Raw genomic sequence first — 26867 nt, forward strand, 5'->3', positions numbered from 1 at the left:
AGATTCTGAGAAGAGTTTTGCAAAGGCAAGGCAAGTTTATTTATATAGCACCTTTCAGCACAAGGCAACCCAATGTGCTTTACAAAATAAAATAAAAGACATTTAAGAATAAATATAGAAGAAGCACATTATAAAATGGCATTTAAAAACAGGCATTTAAAAAGCGAAGATAATAAAAGAAACACAACAGGTATAAAATGCATGAATAAAAGCCATACTGCAGTGTGAATATGAACAACTCACTCGAATGCAGCAACAAAAATATACGTTTTTAGTCTGGATTTCAAAGTATCAACAGTTGCAGCGGACCTGCAGGATTCAGGGAGTTTGTTCCAGATGGGCGGGGCATACAAACTAAACGCTGCTTGTCCATGTTTAGTTCTGACTCTTGTAACAGAGAGCAGACCCAGAAGACCTGAGACTCCTGGAGGGTTCATACTTCTGCAGGAGATCGTTAATATAATTTGGTCCTAAACCATTCAGTGCTTTAAAAACCAGCAATAGTACTTTAAAATCAATTATTTTGTAGACTGGAAGGCAGCCAGTGTAAAGACTTCAAAACTGGACTATTTTAGATCCTTAGGCAGGGAGCTCCAGGTGAGCTGAGGGGTCCTAGCAGTACTGGGCCAGTTTACCTTTGGTTTTAAGTCAGGACAGGAACGATTTGAATTTAAAAACATTTTATAAAACAATTTATACAAATCATTATACTAATTTAATCATCTACATTAAGATACTTTGGTTAATAGGTATGAACGTAGCCTTCCTGTCCTGGACCAGGCACATCCAATGCAATCCCATTTTTCAGTCCGGATGTTTTTTTGGATTGTTATTTTTTAGTATTCATTTCTATCCCATTGAACAAATTATAAGCTCCATCCTTTTATCTTTTCTCTAGAGTCTAATCCAACAAATAAATAAATCATGCGCTTAAAATGTCTTAGGGGTTGTTCAGTTGTTGTTTTAGAAATGTTGCAGTGTTGTTTAATTATTTTTAGAACCTTTGAGACAACGTCAAATTCATGTCTCCACCATCTATTCATAACAGAACTACGTCAGGTGATTTCTCTGGCAGAGATATAGCTTTTGTAAACAGGTTAGAGCAGTTTGGGGAAACAAAAAATGAGGATGTGACGAAAATAAATTAGACACAAACAAAGCAAGAGTAACAGACGGAGAATGAGAAGTGTTGTGAGATGTGCTTGTTTAAACGGTTTTCCATTGGATCAAAACGAGAGTGTTTGCAGGTAAGAATCTATCTATAAATCAATTGTGTTAGGTTTGATGGTTGTGGGAATCATTTCCATTGAGGTTTAATGGGGCCCTTATCATGCTTGTTTCTGTAAAGGTAAACGCTACAACATGAATGTGTCTAAGGAGAGAGAGCATGGGGTCTCTTCCTCTGAAGTCACTCTATCTGATCCACATGACAACAAGACCAGAGCTGTGCAGTAAGATCAACTTTTCTCTGCTTGTTGTGACTGTGTAACCTCTCAGAGCTCTACAATATGTTGTGTTTATGTTGTGTTAAAGCCCACAGACACAGGAGAGACCAGACTCACCTGGACCTCCCTGTGTGTCCTCAAGGAGTGACTGGTCAATGTCTGAACCCATTCAGTTCAAGAACATGGGGCCAAGTGTTGAGCTAAGGTAAGAATTTAAAGCATGAGTATGAGTTTGCAGTTGACCTGTATTATAACTCATTCAATAATTATTAAAGCTTATTCAGATTAATGTGAAAACAGCCAAATATCCAACAAAATGTCAATAAACAAACTACATTTTAAGGGGAGGAGGGCATTAGTACAGTTCATAACCTGCACATTTGAATTATTACTGTTAATGTTGTGTTAAAGCCCAATGAAGCAGGAGAGACCAGACTCACCTGGACCGACCTGTGTGTCTGTGAGGAGTGACCAGTCTATGACTGAACCTATTGAGTTGAAGAATGAGGGGCCAATTGTTGAGTCAAGATAAGAATGACACTTCAAGAGATTCAGACATTTATTTAAAAACAATTAATGACGTGGATAATTAACAAAACGAAAAAACTGGACTTCAAGGAAGTGAGTCACTGAACATGCAGGAATAGTTTTTAATGGCAGTTACTGGAAGGTACCTGGCAGTTGATCAACATTCTTCAGGATACCTGAGCTCCTCCCACACAAACAGATGCTATTTTTAGATTAATCGGCCACTCTAAAGTGCTGTATTTGTTCAAGAGGATTTGGAACTTGAGGGTTTTGACCTGGTTTAAGTTTGATTAAAGTTCAGGTTGAGGCTAGGTCCAAGTTTGACATGTAATGGTAAGAGGTAGATTCATCCTACAGAGTGTGTTAGTTGTTTCTTAGCTTTTCATCATCCATGGGGCGTACAGAACTTATGTGTTATTTTCCTTTTGTTAAATGAGAGCTTCCTCCATCACTGATTTTCTGATTGGACACATCGGTTACATTAATAATCCTAGATCCAAGCTATTTAGCTATCATAAGCCTCACCGTTGCCTTCTTTACATTCCCAATAATTGTCATCTGAAAATGTTCATCTTTGTCACAGGTGTTAGAATGATTTAAACTGAATAAATACCTTCCAGAGAATCAGATTTCGCACATTGTTGAAGTGGGACACATGTAAAATGACCTCGTGTTTTCTGGGTGTACAGATTTCCACGGATGAGGTCAGTGGTCATCAAAGGGAGGCCTGCAAAGAAACATCCACAACATCTGGACTCCATTTTCATGGTAAGAGAAGGGACATTGAACACAACTGTATGAATAATATGCTCTGAATTTGTATATACGTGAGGGAAAATAAATGCCAATTGCCATATTAGAGATTCAAATACAAATTCAAAGGCAACGGAATTGTCTGTTTCTTTTGTTTTGGTTACTCTAGTCCTTTTTCCGTTTTATTGTCTTGACAGTGCCTCACATTCAAAACACTTTCACCACATATTCAGTGCATCACAGGCAGTTACAGTTCACTTATTGACTAAGCTCCAAGTGCGTAATAGGCCAGAGTGCAGTAATTTTTACCACTTGAACACAACATAGCAGACGGTAAGCTATACTGTAGATTCAGGAAAAAATCTTTATATTTGAATGATACACTTTCCAGCTTCTTGAGGAGAGCATTGTGACATTTGTGAAGAAGGAGTTGAAGAAGTTCAAGCGAGTTCTAGAAAGTTCAGAACGCTTAGAGGGGCTGAAAGAAGAGGATGATTCTCTGGAAGGTGAAGACGAAGAGCAGGGAAGCAGCAACAGAGATGCATTTCTGACACTCACACTCAACTTCCTGAGGAACATGCAGCAGGAAGAGCTGGCTGACTCTCTACAGAGCAGTAAGAAACGTTTTTCAATTACATAACAGTCATTGAAATATGGCATTTTACTGGTAGATCTTTGAACTCAAGATCTGATGTTTGAGATTAGTCTAATATCTGAATTAGTTGTTCAAATGTGAGTTTATTGATATGAACATGTTAACCATAACATTTAATGACTGATGTTTTCTGTTTTCTTCTCAGGAAGTCTTATTTCGATTTGCCAACGTAAACTGAAGTCTAAACTGAAGGAAAAGTTTCAGTGTTTGTTTGAAGGAATTGCTAAAGCAGGAAACCCAACATTTCTGAATAGTATCTTCACAGAACTCTTCATCACAGAGGGGGAAGGTAGAAAGGTCAGTTCAGAAACAACAATTAGACATGAGGATATTTTTAAACCTTTACCTGGAAGAGAGACACCAGTCAGGACTCTGGTGACAAAGGGAGGGGCTGGCATTGGGAAAACCGTCTTTACGCAGAAGTACATCCTGGACTGGGCTGAAGGCAAAGCCAACCACAATATACAGTTTATCTTTCCATTCACTTTCAGAGAGCTCAATTTGCTAAAAGCAGAAAAATACAGCTTGGTGGAACTTCTTCATCACGTCTTTACTGAAACCAAAGAAGCAGGAATCTGCAGGTTTGATGAGTTCCAGGTTGTGTTCATCTTTGACGGCCTGGACGAGTTTCGACTTCCCCTGGACTTCCAAAACAATGAAATACTCACTGATGTTACCATGCCAACTTCAGTTGGAGTGCTGCTGACAAACCTCATTAGAGGTAAGTTGCTTCCCACTGCTCGCCTCTGGATAACAACACGACCTGCAGCAGCCAATCAGCTCCCTCCTGAGTGTGTTGACATGGTGACAGAGGTGAAAGGCTTCAATGACCCACAGAAGGAGGAATACTTCAGGAAGAGATTCAGCGATAAAGGGCACGCCAGCAAAATCATCTCCCACGTCGAGGCATCAAGAAGCCTCCACATCATGTGCCACATCCCAGTCTTTTGCTGGATCACTGCTACAGTTCTGGACCACGTCTTGAAAAACAGAGAGAGGGCAGAGCTGCCCGAGACCCTGACTGAGATGTACATCCACTTCCTTGTGGTTCAGACCAAACAGTGGAATGTAAAGTATCATGGAAGTGCGGCAACAGATCAAGTCTGGACCACAGAAACCAAGGAGACCATTCTCACTCTGGGAAAACTGGCTTTTGAGCAGTTGGAAAACGGAAACCTCATCTTCTATGAAGCAGACCTAAAAGAGTTTGGCATTGATATAAAAGCTGCGTCAGTCTTCTCAGGACTTTTTACAGAGATCTTCGAAGATGGCTTTGGACTGAACCAGGACAAGATGTTCTGTTTTGTCCATCTGTCAGTTCAGGAGTTTTTTGCTGCACTCTATGTCTTCCTGACATTCAGCAACACTGGCATTGATCTCCTGAAAAAAAGGCGATTCCCCTCAGTGCAGAGTGTGCCATTACAACGTGAGTTTCACTTCACTCTCTACAAGACTGCAGTGGACAAGGCTTTAGAGAGTCCAAATGGACACCTGGACTTGTTTGTCCGCTTCCTTCTGGGCCTTTCACTGGAAACCAATCAGAAACTCCTACAAGGCTTGCTGAAAAAAGGGGAAAGTAAACAAGAAGTCAAAGGGAGGCTGCTGCAGTACATCAAGAACAAGATCAAGGACAGTCCTCCAGAGAGGAGCATGAATCTCTTCCACTATCTGAAAGAGTTGAACGACAGTTCACTAGTGGAGGAGATCCAGCAGTACCTGAGATGCGGGAATGTCTTTGGAAAGAATCTCTCGCCTTCACAGTGGTCAGTGCTGGTTTTCATCCTAATGTCATCGCAAAAGGATCTGGACGCACTTGACCTGAGGAAATTATTTTCTTCTGAGGAGGGTTTTCAAAGGCTGCTGCCAGTTGTCAAAGCATCCAACGCCGCTCTGTAGGTGTACAGATACACAATAGAATACATTTGTTGCATGTAATAATTGATGTGGCTGAGGACGAGGACACACTTTACACTCAAAGTACTCGTTTTATTTTTCAGGTTGAGTGGCTGTAACCTCTCGTGGAGAAGTTGTGAAGCTCTGGTCTCAGTTCTCACTTCCAAGAACCGTAGCCTGAGAAAGCTGGACCTGAGCCACAATGACTTGCAGGATGGAGGAGTTATGCTGCTCTCAGCTGGACTGAGGAGTTCACACAGTAGACTAGAGATTCTTGGGTCAGTATTTCTTGACTCAATTTACTCTTAAATAGATTGATAACCGAGCATGGATTTCACAGTGTTGTTGGAAAACGTAAGCGTTTGTAAATGTAATTGCAGGCTGTCAGGCTGCATGGTCAGAGAGAAAGGCTGTGAGATTCTGGCTTCAGTTCTGAAGTCTAACCGCTATCTGAGAGAGCTGGATCTGAGCTACAACCACCCTGGAGACTCAGGAGTGGCCCAGCTACATGCTCTACTGGATGACCCATGCTGTAAACTGTAAACTCTCAAGTAGAGTAGATTATATTTATTGGACAGATACATCTTGCCTGTCGTATACGTGTAGATGTAGTGTTTGTGTTCATTTGTCTTTCTCTGTCACTCACAATTATCCTCCTTTTCCACAGGATTGACCATTGTGGAGAGCTTCGGCTGAAACCGGCACCTCTTAGGTGTAAGTGGCATTTTTACTTGGTCACTGATCTGTCCAAAGGTAGCATAATACGTCTTCCAGCAACTCCAATGCTTACAAAAATAAATCATATCTCATGGTTTAATCCGCAGAAAAAACAAATGGTAAAACAACAACATCGCCCCGCACTAGCTTGTGCAGGCGCAATGATATCTTATGATTTAGCACATCATTCGTTAAACAAACTACAAAATAAGTGAAAGTATTGTATAAGGTGACGTTGCATTGAACTTCATTTAGCCTGGCACTATTCTTAATGAGTTTTTCCTGTACCAATCAATAGTGAATGATGTATCTGTCAAATCCATTTGATGTAAAAGCTGCAGTAGTGGTTGTAGGGGTAGTTAACTTACAGTTGTGTTTTATGTCCTCTGTCAGATTTCTGTGACCTTTCTCTGGACCCAAACACAGCAGAAAGAAACCTCTTCCTGTGTGACAACAACAGAAGAGCGCTGGTGGGGAAAGAGAAGCAGCCGTATCCTGATCATCCAGAGAGATTCTACAGCTGGAAACAGGTGCTGTGTAGTGAAGGTCTGACTGGGCGCTGTTACTGGGAGGTCCTGTGGAAAGGAAGGGTTCATATAGGTGTGACATACAGGGGAATCAACAGGAGAGGTGACAGCGATGACTGCTGTATTGGATGGAACGATCAGTCCTGGAGTCTGCTCTGCACCGATCAGAGTTACACGGCCTGGCACAGTAACACACCTGAAGACACAGAAAAAGCCCCCTGCGGCAAGAAGGTAGCAGTGTATCTGGACTGGCCTGCTGGCACTTTGGCCTTCTACTGTCTCCCCTCCATTTTCTCTTCAGACAAACGGATCCACCTCTTCACCTTCCACACGACCTTCTCTGAGCCCCTCTACCCCGCGTTTGGGTTTGGACGAATGCGTGAGGGTGCAAAGGATTTAAGATCCACACATCCCTCAGTTTGTCTGTCACAGATTGAACAATCCCCTCCAAACTGAGATGTCTTAAGACAGTACCTTAAGAAGAACAAATTGTGTAGAAAAAGTTACCTTTACAGCTGAAATCATTCATATGAGCTCACAGAAACATGAGCCAGTCAAAAGATTTAAAAGCAGACTTTAAAGGAAACTCTTAGCATGTGGCATGTTGTGGATATAAACAAATAATGTGGCAATGCTAAGTTAAAAAGCTAAAGAGACACAAATCCTATTCTTAAGCCAATATAGATGGTAAAAAGAGAAGCCAAGATAAGATACGCTTTATACAAACATGTGTGCACATACACAAATAGCATTGACTGTTCAAACTACAATTTACATAACAGAGTTGACCTGTGTGTAATTGGAAGGGTCAGTGAAGGTTTGGGTGAACCACTTATTAAGGGGGTCTGGTTATGGGTAATATCATTCTTGTAAACAGTGTATTTAACAGAAAAGGACAAGGAGGTATATCTGTCCCAATGTATTTAAAGGTCCCCTATTATGCAAAATGCACTTTTTAATTTCTTTAATAGATGTATATATATATATATATGTCTCCCCTGTGAAGAGACACAGAACGTTTCAGAAAAAAATGTTGTCTCTTTCCCTCCTGATCCAAGTGTGTTAGGTGAGTTAGGTTTCAGGTTCATACGTGACGTAAAATTCATCTTTGACGTCATTTGTGGGTTGTACGGCATTAGCAACAAACCAACCACTGTCAGCCCCGCCCACCCTCTTACCTGAATCTCCTCCCGCAGCCCCTCTGTGTGTCTGTGTATTTTTGGTTGAAACAGAGGGGTTTATGTCATGCTATGATTCATAATCTATTAGGTATTTTGAGCCAAACACTTCAAAGACATGTTTTGTATATATCTGACACCTATAATATATTGTTGAAATACACTATTATATGTGACCTTGAAATGATGGCAATTGTCCTACCAGCTGGCCTTCAATACTTAGGAGCTGGAAAAGAGGTGGTTGTGATTTAGAGCGATACATTCAAAACAGAATCAGTACATGTTATACACTATATTATTATATAAACTCAAATTTGTATTTAGAAATGTAATACATATAGTTTCTTTTACCTTTTTGCATTCTTAATTTGTGTGTGTCTTATTTTAAGTTCAATATTGATCTAGAAATCTGCACAGCAACTACAATCTAAATCTATTCAGTTTCATCAGAACTCTTTACATGATTGTATATTTGATATGAATATGTAATATAAAGGATTTTATTGCTTTATGTCCAGATATTATGACTTTAGCAATTTATTTATGAAAACAAGCTGCCGGCAGATATTAAGTGCAATCTTGAGAGCAAATTAAAATGGACAATGATCCAAGCTTACTTTTTAAACGCATATTTTTTGCACACTTTTTGCTATTTCCTCTTTTTTTGCTGTCATGCACCGAAACTCCACATTCCTAATATATGTATACCTACTTGGCAGTAAATCTAATTCGGGAGTAATTAAAAAATAAAGATTATTTTACAGTTTTTCTCGATTGCTAACACAATATTATACAGTGTTGTATAAAAGTAAGTTCACCACAGTACATTGTGCAGGATCTTTGTACAGTTATAGCATGCAACATGCCAACAATTCAATTACAGCAATGAAGTCAATACGATTCACACAACAGATATAAGCACTGATATATCATGAGAGTATTCTTCTTTGTCCACGTCCTCTCCCTCCAGCTCTACCTCTACCTCTCATTCTTCCTCCTCTCACTCTCAGCCCAGCTCTTCCTCCTCCTCTCACTCTCAGCCCAGCTCTTCCTCCTCCTCTCACTCTCAGCCCAGCTCTTCCTCCTCCTCTCACTCTCAGCCCAGCTCTTCCTCCTCCTCTCACTCTCAGCCCAGCTCTTCCTCCTCCTCTCACTCTCAGCCCAGCTCTTCCTCCTCCTCTCACTCTCAGCCCACCTCTTCCTCCTCCTCTCACTCTCAGCCCAGCTCTTCCTCTTCCTCTCACTCTCAGCCCAGCTCTTCCTCCTCCTCTCACTCTCAGCCCAGCTCTTCCTCCTCCTCTCACTCTCAGCCCAGCTCTTCCTCTTCCTCTTCTTCTTGCTTCCATGTTGGCTTCCATTGTTGCTGTAAGAAAGTTCTCACCTGTGGTCTTTTTATAGTGCTAACATCCTGATTGATGAGCCAACCATTATGCTATCAGGTGTTTGGTCAGGTGGAACGTGTTTCTTGATCATTGGTCCATGTGTGAGGCATTTTGAATATCAGTGTTTTAAACCAGCTAACACGTGACTTTATGTCAGATTCCTGTGTCTTACGTGGAGAAACGTAAGAACGTAAGAATGAGAGGTAGAGGTAGAGCTGGAGGGAGAGGACGTGGACAAAGAAGAGTACTCTCTAATGAAATGAAATGTTATCAACCATGGTTTGACGATGAGAGAGGCTGGACAGAAGGTTCAGCCTAATCTAAGCTGATTTACTGTTGCCTCTGTAATCCGGACACTTAGACTTGAAAACAGGTTAGTTACCAGTTTGTAGCTCTGCATAATTCATGATATATCAGTGCTTATATCTGTTGTGTGAAACTTATTTACTTCATTACTGTAATTGAATTGTTGGCATGTTGCATACTATAACTGTACAGAAATCCTGCACAATGTACTGTGGTAGACTCACTTTCATGCAACACAAACACTGAGCGACCACTATGTCTTTGCTGTTTATCTGAAGGACTGAGAAACAAAGAGGTGGAAGGCTAAGGATTTTCAATGAGGCACAGGAAGCAGCAGCTACAAACTGGGTTTTGGCAAACAATGCCATCCCATTTAGAGAGATCCGAAGCATAGTAACTATGTGCTGAGATGCAGGATGTTGCACAATGTTATCTTTGAATTAAATATGATTTTTTTTAACAACTCATTTGTATTTCTTCATTTACTGTATTTCTGTAAACTCAAGCAATCTTTCTCTGCAGAACCCTCTCTGTACAGAGCAAAGCCCATATCAGATTAAAGTGCTTTAGAGTATGCTCAGCAGGGTGTAGCTGGGTGGTCAAACCATCTTTATGAATGAAGTGTGTTATATTTGGTGCTATGTAGTTTTGAGTGCAGTTCTTCACTTAGCAGGAGAAATGAGATGTTTTGCACTTTGGGTGTGTGGTTTTGTGAATTGTGTTTAGTGTTCTGAGAAACTGAGCAATTAAAAAAAATGTGTGTTAGCAATCGAGAAAAACTGTAATGAATTAAAGTGCTACTTGGTTTTTTGCCCACTGACTGGCTGGTCCTGTGGCTCGTCTTTTCTGTGTAACTAGCTGATGCTCAATCTCATCCTCTTCTTCAAAGTCACTGTCAGACTCAGAATTCTCAGAAACGTGATCCTCACGTTCTGAAACCTCTTCCTCTACATCAGGGGTCCCCAAACTTTTTCCTGTGAGGGCCACATAACTTTTCCCTTCTCTGATGGGGGCCGGGTCAGTTTGTAACAGAACAAGTGTGACGATCGCATGGGTGTTTAAACGTAAACATTTATTGTTTTCTAGAAAGCCACACATAACCAAATATTAATAACCCTTTCCGGGATCTTCACAGAAAAAAAGTTAGGAAATAAATAATAACACTATTAATGAAATAAATAATAACACTATTAATGAAATAAATAATAACCAAATAACCCTCTCTGGGTCAGTGGCGTTTTCTCCTGGAGGCTCCTGTTTTTTCGGATTGTAGTTCTAATTTCAATAAATAAATAAAAACACTTTGTTTTGTTTCGATAATTCTCCTTTGCTGTGTGTTGCTGCCGGCCGTCTCTCCCCCATTGTCATTGAGTACTTTACAAAGAGTGAAACAAACAGCGCCCCTCTAGATGTTATGGTGAAACAGTAGATTGCACTCACTGTTGCGAGAGGAGGCCAGCCGAATCTGGCTTCCTTTGGTGAAAAAAAATGGAGGGATTGACCAATCAGATGAGGCCCACGTGATGCCCCTGCCAACCTGTGATTGGTCAGGGCCATGCCAAGGGAAGCCAGCCGCCTCTTGCTTCCCTTCAGAGGCGGCTGGCGGCTGGCGATTTGATTGGACACTGCCATCCAATCAAATCACATCAACATCAGTTTTAATACTGTAACTGTCATCACCGCCGTTAGAAATTATCAAGCAAATGAAGCATTTTCGGTGGAGATTTGGTGTACTTAATCAAACATAACTTTACTAAACTTCCGCTACAGCAGCAACTAAAAATTAAATCAGATGACAGGCCAATGCCCGCACTCGAGCTGTGTGTACACCAGTGGTTCTCAAACTTTTTCTGTCAGGCCCCCCCTTTGGAGAAAAAAAAAAGTCGGGCCCCCCCAACACAAATAGTCAGGCTCAGTGGCGGCGCCAGAGATTTATTTTGGGGGTTCTGTGGGGTAGCTTGACGTTTCATAGAGGGTGCTCAAACATTTAGGGTTTCCCATTAATGTACCGGTCGCTACAGCGGAATGTTCTACTGCAACACTCCACACGCATATACACTATGTACCCGCGACTGTTACAATGAAGGCTCGATAATCAGCTCACGGCATATAGGTGTAAGCAGGGGTAAAGTGCTATTTTTATAGGTGGTGTGTGGACCTCACATAGGGGGGTCCGGGGGCAAGCTCCCCCGCGAAGATATTTTTTTCAATCTTGAAGTTAAAAGCATCAATCTGGTGCACTTTGAGAGCAACATGAAGAGATCTATGGATACCTCTCTCAACACCCAGATGAAACAGAACTGTGAACAGATTTACTTTTTCTTTATGGATATTTTACAAATCACTCCCCTTTTAAACTTTATTGTTGTTTTAGTGTCATATAGTATTTCATACCTGTTTTTCATTTATTCTCTTATTTTTTTAAAACAATAATGATCATATAAACGTGTGCCTCGGAAATAATTGTTTACATTAATGGTGACCAAAACGTTTGAGATCCACTGAGAGAGTCCTTTAGCTCACTGAGTCTCTCAGTCTGACAGGAGAGGACTCTCCTCCACTTTGTTGTTGAAAAGACTCCTTATATCCGTTAGCATAGCTCGCTAGCACCAGAAGCTAACAACAACGATCTCCGGTACCGGTGCGCTCTCTCTCTCGCGCACACAAAATGGCTCGTTCCACACACACAGAGCCGAGCTTTAATGAAACACAGAGACCCAGACGTAATAGTACTGCATCATATTATTTTCGAATCAATAATTTTTCAAATTATGATTTTTTTTTTAATCTTTTTTTTTTTTAATAACAATTTTTCCTCCTGGTCTCTCGAGCCCCCCCTGGCATGCCTCTGCGCCCCCCAGGGGTGGCGCGCCCCCCACTTTGAGAACCACTGGTGTACACAGAGGAAAAAGGGAGAGAATCGGACGTTCAATGAGGACAATTATGTCCGCACGGAGTGGCTAACTGGAAGCGCTAAACTTCAGCGTCTATTTTGCTGGCCATGTCTTCTTTTTGACAAGGATTCGTGCTCCCTGAACAATCCTTGGGCAACTTCAGGATTCATCGACCTAAAATGAACTTGCCAAGCTGAAGTAGATGGTCAACTTCATTCATTTTCTTTCCGTTTTACTGATTTTAATCGCTATAAGCTGCTCTCTCTCGTCTCCTCTTCACAACTACACTTTTCGCTGCACACATGTTTACAGCCAATCAGCTCTGAATTATGAGATGACGTTTGGTGGGTATGCCAGCCATGCCACTGGTGATTTTTTTTTTGCCCCTAATGACGAGTCGCCACTGGTTAGGATCAACATTTGGATTGTTTTCAGTGACCAACTCCCAGGACGAGACATGGTAGAGTTCAGCCAATTTGATCTGATTTTGAAAGAAAAGGACAGATTTAAGTCATGGGTTGAAGACGCGAACGTCTTACCTAGATACTATGACAGCAAAAACATTCTTCTTTCCAGGCAAACCTGTTTGTACTTCTTGGAAAGAGCTTATTGGAAAGTTCCACAGTATGTTATGACAATTCAAGCCTTTGAGAAAAAGGACTAAAAGCCCCTGAAGCAGGAAGCAATGTGAAAACAAAGGTCAAGTGACAAAGCAAATGTGACGGTGTCGGGTAGGTAGTGACAGATATCTGCCTTGAAGTCTGACTGATGACATGTTACTGTATACACAAACATGACTTTGTGTAGGTCAATCAATCAATCAATCAATAACTTTATTAATCCCGCAAGGGGCAATTGGTTATGAGCAGCAGCTTATGTCATGTACACAGGCAGGAACATACAAGAAGAAAAAAAAACACACAGATACACCCGGGAGCACAGATGTGAATAATTCTAATTTACACTATAAATAGTTCAAAGCATCACAATAATAAATAAATAAATAAATAATCAAGTTAAAAGCCTTTTCAAGAATTTAAAAGTTTGAGTGCAGAAGGGATGAATGATAGAAAAGCGACTAGTCCTTTGAGCAGGTAGAGCTATCTACACCCTGAAGGCAACAGACGAAATTCATGTGAAAGTACATGACCTGGAGAGTTCAGAATGCGCTCTGCTTTCCGCAGAATCTGTTGGTTACAGAAGGAATGTAAGTCTCTCTGTTTCGATGATCTTGGAGCAGGTTTTAACAATGCTGTTCAGGCTGTTCCTGTCTTTCAGTGTAAGGCTATGGAACCTGACAGGGTTTCCCACACATAGACTATACTTGGGCGGGCCGCCCAGGTATATTAACGGCCGCCCAAGTATATTTCGCGACCCATTTTTTTTTTTTTTATAAGTTTTTTTTGTGTTTTTTTTTTTTTTATTCGTCCGTGACCATGACGCCATCTGCGATCGATTAACTTGTGGACAATGATCCCTCGCTCTGATCTCGCCTCGTTAAGTGGCCTGCCACAGGGTGACTGGCTGTCTACATGATGTGGCCTGCCAACATGGCCACTGTCATAGAGATCATAAATCAAAGCCCTTGATTGGTCTCTGTGTGTCATTCAAGCTCGGGATAACCTCAGCTCAGGTGAGGTAAAGGACTCTCTGAGTGTTTAGATAGTTAACTTAGTTTAAGTTCTCAGTGGGTCTCAAACAGTGTGGTCACCATTTATGTAAACACATATTTCCATTTGAGAGGGTAGTGATTGATCTAATGGATAGTGAGGTGGGCTGAAGATCGGAAGGCTGTGAGTTCAAATCCCGCCAGGAACACCACCACTAGTGTGCCCTTGAGTGCCATCTTTACGCAAAATGATTATACAAAATGATTATACAAAATGAAAACTTTTTTTTTTTTTTGCGCACCCCCCCCCCCCCGCCCGCTGCCACCACCCGCCCAAGTATATTTCAGATCTGTGGGAAACACTGACCAGCAGATAAAAGAAAAACAAATAAGGCTCTCAATGAATGCTTGGTAAAAACGACAAAGAATGAAGGGCCTGACAGAGAAAGAGTTCAGTTTGCGAAGAAGGTGCATTCTCTGTTGACCCCGCTTCACAATACACTCAGTATTCACATCAAATTTGAGGTGGTCATCGAAAATGGTGCCCAAGTATTTGTATGATGTGACAATAACATTAGGTAACATGTCATCGGTATTTCAGTTTGATTGTTGTGTAAGAGCTATCTGGTTGACTAATCTTTCCATTATATAATCAGTCGTTTATGGTATGGTTTATGGTATTCCGCCGGTATTTTGGCCCTCTTCTCCCGCATTGAACATCGCAGAAACTCCGTTCAAACATCAAAACGTTCAGCTCGGTCGGGAATCGATGGCTATTACTTTTCTCATTCATAACTTTCATAATTCCAGAGATACATCCCATAATACATCACATTTTTAACATTGAAGTCAATGGAGGAAATCTTCAGACTTCAACAAATCTTCATGCGACTTCAACTGCTAACTTTTCATTCATACTTTCACTCAGAAACCTCATTCCAACTTTCAAATGTTACAAATCTTTCTGACATTATTCGTGTGAAACAACTTTTAAATCTGATTCTTACTTTTAGAGATATTAACATTTGTTCAGACCTTGTTTTCTTCACATTTTAACGAGTGTGTGATGTCACAGCTAGAGGTTGAGAAATCTTGAAATTTGCCTTCATATATTTTTTTTAAACTGCCATAATTCCCAAACCCTACATTCCTGGGACATAATTTTTCATGATAAACGTAGGAAAACATCTCGTAGCTTGAAAAATGACAAATAATTAAGCAAAAAATAATTCAACAAAATGCTTTTTGAGGGCATGGAGTGACAAAAACGTTCAACATTCCTCCATTAAACCCCATTGTAATTTCAGGCAGATATTTCCTCATGGTAGCAGCTGCACACCTTTAGTTAAACTGCCAAAAAGGCCACATTATTAACCCGAAAGTACACAAAAATTACACTTCAGATACTCAACTTCCTTGACATGCTTCACGTTTTGAAATTTCACAGATATCTGTTACGGTTCATCCACAAAACGTTCACATGTAATGCTACGTTCACACCGGACGCGATGCGAATATTCGCTTCGCTCTAAACGCTCCTATCGCATCGCTCTAGTCGCTCGAGTTTCACCGCGGCTGCCAGCTGTGTTTACTCGCATAATTCAAACAAGACGCGCTGGCTCGGGAGCTACAACTACAGCAAAATGAACATATTTTACCGTGATTAAATTGTAATACACGTTTCTAAATGATGCCGACGTAACAACATACTGATACCGGTTAGTAAAAACCATTAATTAATGCTTGACAAGTCTGAAGACAAGACGGCAGGCGAAAAACCTTTTAAAATGCTTATTTTCTGAATGGAGATTGGGTCGACCAGGCTAAGCTAACGTTGTATATCCTCACGCCACACTCATAACAACGGCCTACAGACATAAATAAACCAGCGACTGTATTCGCCATGACACAGACAGTCTGTGGTTTGTTCTTGTTTAACTTTTGTACAGTTTCTGAACAGATATGAGAAGCTGTGATCTCTGTGTGCTAACTGCTAACAGCTAATGGCTGATGTTTTCCGGTTGAACGTCAGTGACGGCAGGATGAGATCCTCACCGCTGATTGGCTTCCGCGAGAATGCGTCACGTGAATTTGACACCCGTGTTGAAAAAATTGAACTCTCGCGTTTGACGCGGCCCCCTTCAATCGACTCAATCGCGTGATTCGCGCCGCGTCCACCGCTTCATGCCCGCCGTCGGAGCGAATTCGCGTCTGATCGTGTCTCTGCATTGACTTTACATGTAATCGCGCCGCCCCCAAACGTCGCATCACGTCCGGTGTGAACGTAGCATAAGAGGTTCATCTCTCATTCATAACAATGCAAAGCTGTGATCTCTACACACCTCGTTAGCTCAAATATAAACTCCTGTGTAATGGAACACGATGATGTCATCACTCCAACTGACATGCAGCAGACTTCAACAGTCCAGCTGTGAAGACATCTTCGGGACAGTTTTGAGATTTCTTCAAATGCCGTTGCCATGGCAACACAATGCTCGCCTTGAAACACGGTTTTCTCATAGCTTCAGTGAAGTTTTCAAACAGCCCAGAACTTCACAGGTTTGATAATGATGCAGCCATCAATGCATCTAAGCGTAGTATGGGGTGTCATCAAATGCCGTTGCCATGGCGACAGACCACTCGCAATGAAACATGATGAGGCTGTAAGTCCAATCGACACTGTCCAATCGTCCCCCAATCTTCACTTGTATATCACCGGTCCATGCCTCAAGAGCTCTACGCCAAATCTGAGATCTCACCATATGCCGTTTCCATGGAAACGCATCCCTCGCCATAAAACATGATGTCGCTATAACGCCTATGCAAATGTTCAAAAAGTGCTCACACTTCACGTGTGCTAACAGTCCAGCCTTGAAGACATCTTCGGGACAGTTTTGAGATTTCTTCAATTGCCGTTACCATGGAAACAAAATGCTCGCCTGGAAACACGGTTTTCTCATAACTTCAGTGAAAATACTCCAAACAGCCCAAGACTTCACAGGTTTGGTAACGATGCAGCCATCAATGCATCTAAGCGTATTATGGGGTGTCATCAAATGCCGTTGCCATGGTGACAGATCATTCGCCATCAACTTAGTTCAGAAGTTTGCGGTTCAAATATTCTGCTGCTTTTCCAAGCCTTTTTACTTTATTTTCTTCTCTCATCACACATTCAAGCCCCCAGTGTTCATGTATCATTTCAATCTAAATTCTTCACTTTCTTCTTACACATTACATTTCAGCATAGCATGAAACATGTAACTGTTTTACCTGATGCTATTGCTGATGTGATTATGCTTCTTGCCACTGCACAAATGGCCTTCTGTATTTATATTTGAATTGTATGTTTTTTGTTTAATGTCCTTGTTTTATGTTGAAACTTGTTGTGTGCTGTGTTGGTCAGGACTCCCTGGAAGAAGAGATCTTGTATCTCAATGGGACATTCCTGGATAAATAAAGGATAAATAAAAAAATTAAATAAATAGCAGTTTAGCGTCAGCTTTTCAGCATAAAGCATTCCCACTAGCAATTTCTTCAGGAATTGCATTCTCTAGTTATTACTACTATTGTTAGTAATAGTAGGCAAAATGTAATATTTTTACTTTTCATTTTTCAAATGAGGGTGCATAACGACTCAACTGAGGGTGCAATGCACCCTTATGCACCCCCGTAGAACCGGGCCTGGTTAGGTCGCATCTAGATTGGCAGCAGCAGCAGCTTCTCCCATCATTACCGAAACCATATCTTTAGCAGCAGGGAGGAGTAACTTTTCACCAATGTTGTGGGGTTTACCTGCCTTAGCTACTGTATGATGAGTAACGCCACTCGGTATGATGCTTCGGTTGCTTTTGTATTCACAGTGCTAAATGTGTCAATGACATTTTTCTGTGACTGCAATTCCTTGAGCTTCCGATAAAAAACTCCTGTGGCTTTGGTGGTCACCAAACTTGGGTGTTTCGTCTCAATATGACGCCGGAGTTTACATGGTCTCATACTGTCATTAGCTAGCACCTCGTTGCAGGTAATACACTGTGGCAGTGGAGCAGGGCCAACTTGGGGCCCCAAGCGCCAAATATAATTCCTGTTTATTATTATTATCAACACAGTTACTTTTTTATACAGTGAGGTAAATGGTAAATGTGCATGTATGTCGTTCAGTATGCGTTTACAGGTGAATACGTCTGCATTTCCTGCCAAATACTAGCCTCAAAAAGATTAAAATAGAATTAATGCAAATAAACTACTTCTACTAATAATCAATTCAATAATATAAATACTATATCATTTTATTATAATATAGTTGTAATATAGTCAAGACAAAACATGCTTATGACATGCTCAAAAACTGATACTTCTTAAATCTGTATTCAAATGTAGTTCCCTCTGTCAGCAATGTATCAACAACGACACACACATTTCTATCAGTATTTCTCTGTGTGGTGGTTGACATGATGATGACTGTTAGGAGTTAAGGGGAGAAGCTGAGCATCACCATTAAATGTGCAAATTGACATAAAAACGAATAAAAGGAGAAAAAATGCTCCATGTTTTTTAGGCTGTAAACTTTAACTGTTATGTAAGCCAACCAGACAGACAGTCTAACTTAACTAACGTTAGAAAAACATGTCAATGCATAAGTCAACTTTCAAGTAACAAATGACCAAGTGTAAGCACTTTATTTTACACTATTTTTTTAAATGTATGGGCATAACATGAATAATGATAAATATGTAGAGATACCCTTCAGCAGCACATAACAGAAAAGTAAAGATTAATACGGAAAGTGAAAAGTAAATAAAAGGTATGGATTCAATTGTATTTATTTATCATAGCATCCATGGTAAACATACAGATTTGCCTACCATGCACTTTTTGGCAAACAAAAGGAACGTACAATATGAATTTCTTAGTGCATGGTTCCTATACGGGACCCCCTTGAAAACGAGGTGGTGCATCTCAAGGGGTTTATCCCAATGAATAAAATGTCTATATATATATATATACTGTAACATAATTACAATAGTAATGAAATGCTTTGTACTGTATGTGATGATGTCATTGTTATCATCACTGTTCAAGCAGAGTTATTGACAATGGAAAAAATGCAATACTTTTCTACATTTCTCTCAGAAGGAAATTAATTCATTTGTGTTTTGAGCTTTTTGCAGCCTTTTGTACTCGCAGCGTTTTGTTTATGCAGTGCTTTTAGTAAACGCTGAGCATGTTTCCTCAAGTTGGTGAATGTTTTCTAAATGCTGCGCATGTGTTGTTAAATTGGTGAAGATGTTTTCTCATTTGCATGTGTTTTGGCACATTTGTTTTTTTTTATATCTACATCGTTTTATTTCGACCTAATGGAACTATTTGGGCCGTTGTAGCGTGTTTGCACCTGTCGGCCACCGTACTCAACTCCGTAAAACAACATAAACTTCAAACTTGTTCACCAGGAAACACACTGTGTTATGACAATGGCATGACAGTACATCAACAGGAAAGCTCTTCTTTCATGATGGGAATTAAATGTTCAAACCTTTCTCAGAAACACTGGAGAATATTGCGTGGTCATACTTCCTCCGTTTTCTGCCAGACGCTGTCTCCTCTCTCACTTTAGGTAACTTCACAAAAAACCGATCCATGTTGCCGCTCGCATAAAGTTAGCTGAAGTTAACTAGATTTCACTGTTTCTCGTTTTTTTTTTCTCACGCTGCGCCTCCCCTGAAGCTCTCTGACGCCCCCCCGGGGAGGCGCGCCTCACACTTTGAAAACCGCTGGTTTATAGGGTATAGGTTTTTTGTGCGTAAAATTTGATTTGATGCTAATGTTGCTGTGTTTGCCATCTTTGTGTGTGTGCTTGTGTGTAATATGGCCTTTATTGGCTTACACGTGCATTTCATAATGTATTCATTTGGCCTTTGACCAGCTATACACACCTGATTTTCTCAATACCCGCCCATATTGGGATTTTGCCTAAGAAACTGCAAAAAATACCTTGGGAACATAACTAATATGCAAAAGAAGATGTCAAATCCAGAATAGCAAAGGACAACATTAAACATCCGGAACAACATCTGGAAAACCGAAATTCTAGCATCAAAATCCAAAGTACATTTTTAGTCCTTTTTAAATATCAAGTCCTTTCTGTTATACAGAAAAAGGAAAATGATGATGGAATGATAGGGAATACAAAAGAACTCTCTTTCTAAATATAGGATCATTATTTCATTTTCACAAGTCTTTATGTCTTCATGTCTTCACGAGAACATCCCTAAGAAATACATTGAAATAGACTAAAGAACTCCTAAAAATGACCTGATCCTCTAATCCATTGGTTCGCAACCTTTTTCATCATGGACTCCTTTTTTCTAAACTGATGCTACGTGATATATTTTATGGATTTGTGATATTATATTCAATGCTTAACAATAACAGTTGTTAAACAACTGATAACCTTGCAAATGACCACAAAAATACTAGATAACTCAAGGACGTTTTTAGAAAACAAGTGATTTGGGTGAATATTGAGCAGTGTATTTTGCATTAGAAATCCTGTTAACTTTTTAAGAAAGCATTATTCTATCTATATACAGTATGTTTCATGTTTTTGTGACTTAAAAAAAACTAATTATAACAAATGTTAATGAGACATGCGGCGGCGCAATATTCTCCAGTGTTTCTGAGAAAGGTTTGAACATTTAATTCCCATCATGAAAGAAGAGCTTTCCTGTTGATGTACTGTCATGCCATTGTCATAACACAGTGTGTTTCCTGGTGAACAAGTTTGAAGTTGATGTTGTTTTACGGAGTTGAGTACGGTGGCCGACGCCCCAAATAGTTCCATTAGGTCGAAATAAAACGATGTAGATATAAAAAAAACAAATGTGCCAAAACACATGCAAATGAAGAAACATTTTCACCAATTTAACAACACATGCGCAGCATTTAGAAAACATTCACCAACTTGAGGAAACATGTTCAGCGTTTACTAAAAGCACTGCATAAACGAAACGCTGCGAGTACAAAAGGCTGCAAAATAGCTCAAAACACAACGGAAATTGGGATACTAAAAAGTGATGCGCACAGCTACAGTAGGACCAGAATGCTTGTTGACATTCAGGGATTATAAATAGTCAGTGGAAGCTTACCTAAAATATAAATTGTATTGGCTTATTTTAACAATGGCAATTGTGATTACGTGATTCCTTCTGTTGTTATTGCAGACCTACTGTTAGCTAGCTAGCAAACGTAGCTAACGTAGCCATCTCAAATATACTAACAAAAAACACTTACAATTATGAAAAATACTAACTCTGCCAATAGTGACAGTTGCAGCCGGTTTCTACGAATGGAAGTGTTTTGGGCCGTTGCAGCACGTTTGCACCTGCTGGCCACCGTTGAGTGCTGTTACTTTAAACCCACATGTTTACTTGCGATTTGCTTTACTTCTACAACGTTAAGAGTACCTCCAACTGCCCTATGCGTAAAAATGATAATATCTTTACAATGTATTATTTTTTCTATTAAATATTTAATTTCCTTCTGACAGAAATGTAGAAGCTTGTAGAGCTTCAGGGGAGGCGCAGCGTGAGAAAAAAAAAAAACGAGAAACAGTGAAATCTAGTTAACTTAAGCTAACTTTATGCGAGCGGCAACATGGATCGGTTTTTTGTGAAGTTACCTAAAGTGAGAGAGGAGACAGCGTCTGGCAGAAAACGGAGGAAGTATGACCACGCAATATTCTCCAGTGTTTCTGAGAAAGGTTTGAACATTTAATTCCCATCATGAAAGAAGAGCTTTCCTGTTGATGTACTGTCATGCCATTGTCATAACACAGTGTGTTTCCTGGTGAACAAGTTTGAAGTTTATGTTGTTTTACGGAGTTGAGTACGGTGGCCGACAGGTGCAAACACGCTACAACGGCCCAAATAGTTCCATTAGGTCGAAATAAAACGATGTAGATATAAAAAAAAACAAATGTGCCAAAACACATGCAAATGAAGAAACATCTTCACCAATTTAACAACACATGCGCAGCATTTAGAAAACATTCACCAACTTGAGGAAACATGCTCAGCGTTTACTAAAAGCACTGCATAAACAAAACGCTGTGAGTACAAAAGGCTGCAAAAAGCTCAAAACACAAATGAATTAATTTCCTTCTGAGAGAAATGTAGAAAAGTATTGCATTTTTTCCATTGTCAATAACTCTGCTTGAACAGTGATGATAACAATGACATCATCACATACAAAGCATTTCATTACTATTGTAATTATGTTACAGTATATATATATATATATAGACATTTTATTCATTGGGATAAACCCCTTGAGATGCACCACCTCGTTTTCAAGGGGGTCCCGTATAGGAACCATGCACTAAGAAATTCATATTGTACGTTCCTTTTGTTTGCCAAAAAGTGCATGGTAGGCAAATCTGTATGTTTACCATGGATGCTATGATAAATAAATACAATTGAATCCATACCTTTTATTTACTTTTCACTTTCCGTATTAATCTTTACTTTTCTGTTATGTGCTGCTGAAGGGTATCTCTACATATTTATCATTATTCATGTTATGCCCATACATTTAAAAAATATATAGTGTAAAATAAAGTGCTTACACTTGGTCATTTGTTACTTGAAAGTTGACTTATGCAACTCTGACTACTTTTAAATCCAGGCTGAAGACTTTTCTTTTTGTCGCTGCTTTTAATTGAACTATTCATATCTTAGACTGCACTGTAACTTTTATCCATGTACTTTTTTCTTTTAATGTTTAATTGACAGCACTGTAACTTTTATCCATGTATTTTTTCTTTTAATGTTTATTTTATTAGCTTTTCTTTTTAATGACTGATTTTAAATGCCATTTTCTTAATCTCTTTCATTTTTTGTAAAGCACTTTGAATTGCCTTGTGTTGAAAAGTGCTATATAAATAAACTTGCCTTGCCTTGCCTTGCCTTATGCATTCACATGTTTTTCTAACGTTAGTTAAGGGTCTGAATATGTGTGCGTGATTTCCTAACTGGGGAAAACATGTCAGTTTAATTCTTCTTCTTGAGTAGCTTCACAACAACATTTTTGACTGACAGCTGAGGTTTACAGTAATGTGTGTCCATCCTCTGACACACCCTCACAGCTTTCTATAAAGCGTGAGGATCTGAGAACCTGCTGCATCGAGCATCACATTCAGCTACAGCAGGTAAGCTCCACTGATCCTCTTCTCAGTATTTTTGTTCTTGTAAATAATTAAGAACGTATGTATACCAAACCTTTTCCTTAACCACCAAACACTTTTCAGATTTTGACTTTCAGATTTGAGGTTTATCTGCAGAGGACCACCGTCATGACTCCAGTTTTGCTTTTCGTCCTCTTCCTCTCTTTGTCGGCCATTCCTCCGGTAAGTCTGACTCTTTCATGTTAACACAAACAATTGCTGTGGGATTGACAAACATAAACTTTTTTGTAATAATTTAAAAAAGAAAAAATGCCATGATTACTTTTATTGGTATGAATTGAAATGGAATAAAAAATAATATATTTTATATTTTGCAATGGTGTGCATTTGTGTTGCAGGGTGCTACTGATAACGGAGAAAGACGTGAGTTGAAAATGAAGAATTCATTTAACAGTGGCATTTTTGTTCCTTCTTAGTTTCTCTTGATTCACATCTGACATGTGAATGATTAACAGGCTGAACTGCTGGTAATAGTTTGTTGTATCATTGGTTTTCTCTGTTTGTTCTTTCAGAAGAGTTTCAGGACGCCTCTGATATCATCGAGAGAGCTAATGCTAACATAAGTAAGACACAAGTTTCATATTTTCTAAACAAAATGTCAGACATTTATTACAAATTTTCCCTGACATCTGATGGTTCCAGCTTCTTAAATGTGAGAATTTTTTTTTTTCATAGTTGGTCAGACGTGCTTGTACGTTTTCTAACTTCTAAAAATCTATTTTTCCAGTGTTTTCTTAAATATGTATCAACAATGGAAAGAAACCCATAGCCTTAACCCATTGGTCAATGTCAATCAAACTTGTACCACTCCATACTCCTGGTACGGATATTCATGAACATGTCTGTTTGACTTATTGTTCTGCAGCAACGCGCATGGTCGACGGCGACATTGTGCAAAATGTAAGAAGGAATGCAGATCCCTGCACGGCTAGAGGCTGCAAATGGCCCAAATATAGAAGATACGTCTACGTACCCATCTACATCTCCACCAGCTACAGTAAATTCACTTTTGAGCCCTAAAATGTAATCTAAATGTGAGATTTTATGCTGGAAGGCAGACCAGGTTTGGCGAGAACACTGCTCAGCACCCTGTTCTTTGTCTCTGCAGCCTCAAGAGAGCGCAACATCATCATCCGAGCCCTGCTGACCTTCCACGCATCCACCTGCATTCGCTTTGTCTGGAGGACCAGCCATCGAAATTACCTCTACTTCTACTCTGGATCTGGGTAAGAACACACATACAGTAGTAAGACAATTATGAGTACCTTTTGTTTGGGTACAGTACTTGAATAAATTAGTTACTTTCTATCAATTCGGAATGTAAAAACACAACTGATCCCCTTTGCTAGTTAAAGTTGAAATTTCCCAAACAACACAAGAGGTCAGGAATGTATCAACAATACCTATTCTTATTTTCGTATTTTCTCTGTGTGTGTGTGTGTGTCTGTGTGTGTGACAGGTGTTGGTCCTACCTGGGCCGACAGAGTAGAGGACAGCTTGTCTCCCTGAAGAAAAATGGTTGTTTGTACACAGACACAGTGCAGCACGAGGTTCTCCACGCTCTGGGCTTCCACCACGAGCATGTCCGCTCCGACAGAGACAGCTACATCTCCATCCTCTACCAGAACATTGAGCCAGGTCAGCTCACACACAAACGCTCTTATTTACAGTCCTGTATGTGTGTGTTGTATAAAAAAGATGAGATCTACAGAGAGGTGAGTATAAAGTGTATGCGTCTTGACTGAAAATCCACCAACATCAAAGTCATTGCCATGAGAGCAGCTCTGGAGGGTCTTTCCCATTTCCCAGTTTGAACATCCTCCATCCCACTTGAAAAAGGCCCTTTCTTGTGTTTAGTGTTTTAGCATGCTAACATCTGATAATTACAAGTCGACACAAAGGAAATCTGAGACTGGGGAAGGTGTTAGCTCTGCAGAGATAAGTATTGGACACATTTGAGTTGTTATCTGATGATGGCACTACATTGAAATAATTACAATATATTATCTGGGAATGTTGTGCCAATCCATCTTTTAGATGTTAGGAAACACCAAACATATTGGGCAACCTCCTGTGGGCATCATGAATAGAATGTCTGTATTAAATCCATCCAATAGTTACTAATACAATAAAAGGGTTATTAATACCATAAAGGGGTTGGCTTTTAAGTCTACCAGCATGCTTTTAACAGGTTAAGCAAGTTTTGTTTGCACATTTTCAATCCATTGTTTATGAAAATGCAAAAATGTTACCGCTGTTCTCAAATATAAATGCTCTCTTGTTCTCTCTCTGCAGGAAAAACACGTAACTTTATGAAGCGGCAAACTAACAACTTGGGTACTCCCTACGACTTCGACTCTGTCATGCACTACGGAAAGTGAGTGTTTGTGTGAGTGCGTGTATGTATGTATGTTCAAATGTGATGTCAGTCAAGGAACAAGTACTCAAATGTTCGTAGTTGTAAAAATATCATTTTACATGTAAAAGTCCTGCATTCAAAATCAAACATTTAATGATCATTGATACATTTTTATTTCAAGTTAGGGTATTGTGAAGTTAAATTGCATCCAATATTTAATTAAATCAGTTTTAAGTCTTAAATCTAACTTGCCTAGTGCTGTAGAACCCTGTATTAGGTTGCCTAAAACAGCTCACAAACGACTCCACATTACAACATCATTTGTGAGTCAGAAACAAGTGTCTGTGTGCTTGTGATGTGTGTGTGCAGCTCTGTTTGCCAAACATGTTGTCTTCTTTTGATCCTCAAGATACGCCTTCAGCAAAAACAGGGAACCAACCATCCTCGCTAAGAGCAATCCGAGTCTTAACTTTGGGACTGCTCGTACGATGAGCAAGAATGACATTGCCCGTGTCAACAAGCTTTACCAATGTTAATGTAAGTGGGAAATAATGCTATACTCTCCAAAACTGCGGGAAACTTTAACACAGAGGATACATTAAACTACTAATACAGCTGTTACAGCAGAACAAGAAAAAAGTGGTTGAAATATTATTTATCTGAATCTCATTGTTTTTTTTACTCACCAGCAACGGAAGGAAAAGGTCGGCCTCGAGATACTTCAACCCCCCGGCTTCTTATGATTCAACAGATCTGCTGTTTAACAGTGGCTATCTTTCTGCTGAGGTCTATCAATCTAGATAGCTCAGCCTTTCTTTCAATCAATGGTTAATGGGTTTAAATCTATCACTCACTTTACTGATTTTGAAATATACACTTTAGTTTGATGAAAAACATGTTGATGTAATGAAATTGCTGATCCATACTGATGATTTTAATGACTTTGTATTTGTCTTTACAATGAAGTTAGCAATTTGCTTAATAAATATTCTGAAAAAAATGTCAAGTGATTTTAAATGTATTTTTATTAGGGCTGTCAAACGATTACAATTTTTAATCAGATTAATCACAGCTTTAAAATGAATTAATCATGATTAATCACCATTCAAACTATGTCCAAAATATGCCATTTATTTATGTATATTTTTGTGGGAATGGAAAGATAAATGAAAGAAGGCGGATATATCCATTTAACATACAGTATCTATGTTTATTAAAACATTTTTCTGCGTGTCAAAATGAAAGACAACCCACACACCTATCAATCATCAAACCGTGGGGTCTTAATTCATTACGTGTTGATTTCTATCAACGGGGGAGTACTTCAGGAAAGTCGACAGAGGGGGGGGGGGGGGGGGGGGGGGGGGGGGGCGGCGGCTAGTG

General features: G+C 39.8%; 2 protein-coding genes across 3 annotated transcripts; both read left to right on the forward strand.

Moving 5' to 3' along the window:
• Nucleotides 1-1149: 1149 nt before the first annotated feature.
• LOC117533634 (NLR family CARD domain-containing protein 3-like) lies at nucleotides 1150-8528 on the forward strand. Of its 2 annotated transcripts, none has more exons than XR_004567085.1 (10): nucleotides 1150-1247; nucleotides 1349-1451; nucleotides 1534-1650; nucleotides 2663-2741; nucleotides 3118-3340; nucleotides 3527-5273; nucleotides 5379-5552; nucleotides 5655-5825; nucleotides 5942-5988; nucleotides 6385-6607. XR_004567085.1 is itself a non-coding variant. In XM_034197513.1 (10 exons), exons 2-10 carry the CDS (start codon nucleotides 1363-1365, stop codon nucleotides 6972-6974), a joined length of 3225 nt encoding a protein of 1074 aa, XP_034053404.1. In that variant the 5' UTR covers nucleotides 1150-1247; nucleotides 1349-1362; the 3' UTR covers nucleotides 6975-8528. The 2 variants fall into 2 exon arrangements, 1 of the variants encoding a protein (XP_034053404.1); XM_034197513.1 differs by having other exon boundaries at nucleotides 5655-5813; nucleotides 6385-8528.
• Nucleotides 8529-22957: 14429 nt separating this feature from the next.
• Nucleotides 22958-26490, forward strand: LOC117533654 (low choriolytic enzyme-like). Its single transcript, XM_034197541.1, has 10 exons — nucleotides 22958-23089; nucleotides 23189-23287; nucleotides 23464-23488; nucleotides 23638-23688; nucleotides 23991-24122; nucleotides 24234-24351; nucleotides 24585-24763; nucleotides 25421-25502; nucleotides 25894-26021; nucleotides 26174-26490. Exons 2-9 carry the CDS (start codon nucleotides 23234-23236, stop codon nucleotides 26018-26020), a joined length of 768 nt encoding a protein of 255 aa, XP_034053432.1. The 5' UTR covers nucleotides 22958-23089; nucleotides 23189-23233; the 3' UTR covers nucleotide 26021; nucleotides 26174-26490.
• Nucleotides 26491-26867: the final 377 nt, after the last annotated feature.

The sequence above is a fragment of the Gymnodraco acuticeps genome, unplaced genomic scaffold (genome assembly GCF_902827175.1).
Source record: "Gymnodraco acuticeps unplaced genomic scaffold, fGymAcu1.1, whole genome shotgun sequence".
Taxonomy (NCBI): domain Eukaryota; kingdom Metazoa; phylum Chordata; class Actinopteri; order Perciformes; family Bathydraconidae; genus Gymnodraco; species Gymnodraco acuticeps.

Excerpts from the sequence above, each read along its gene's own strand:
- LOC117533634 (XM_034197513.1), top strand. The coding sequence starts at position 1,363 with ATGAATGTGTCTAAGGAGAGAGAGCATGGGGTCTCTTCCTCTGAAGTC. Across the intron at positions 2,742-3,117 it reads ATCTGGACTCCATTTTCATG|CTTCTTGAGGAGAGCATTGT; the intron begins GTAAGAGAAGGG and ends TACACTTTCCAG. Across the intron at positions 3,341-3,526 it reads GGCTGACTCTCTACAGAGCA|GAAGTCTTATTTCGATTTGC; the intron begins GTAAGAAACGTT and ends TTTTCTTCTCAG.
- LOC117533654 (XM_034197541.1), top strand. The coding sequence starts at position 23,234 with ATGACTCCAGTTTTGCTTTTCGTCCTCTTCCTCTCTTTGTCGGCCATT. Across the intron at positions 24,352-24,584 it reads TACTTCTACTCTGGATCTGG|GTGTTGGTCCTACCTGGGCC; the intron begins GTAAGAACACAC and ends TGTGTGTGACAG. Across the intron at positions 24,764-25,420 it reads CTACCAGAACATTGAGCCAG|GAAAAACACGTAACTTTATG; the intron begins GTCAGCTCACAC and ends CTCTCTCTGCAG.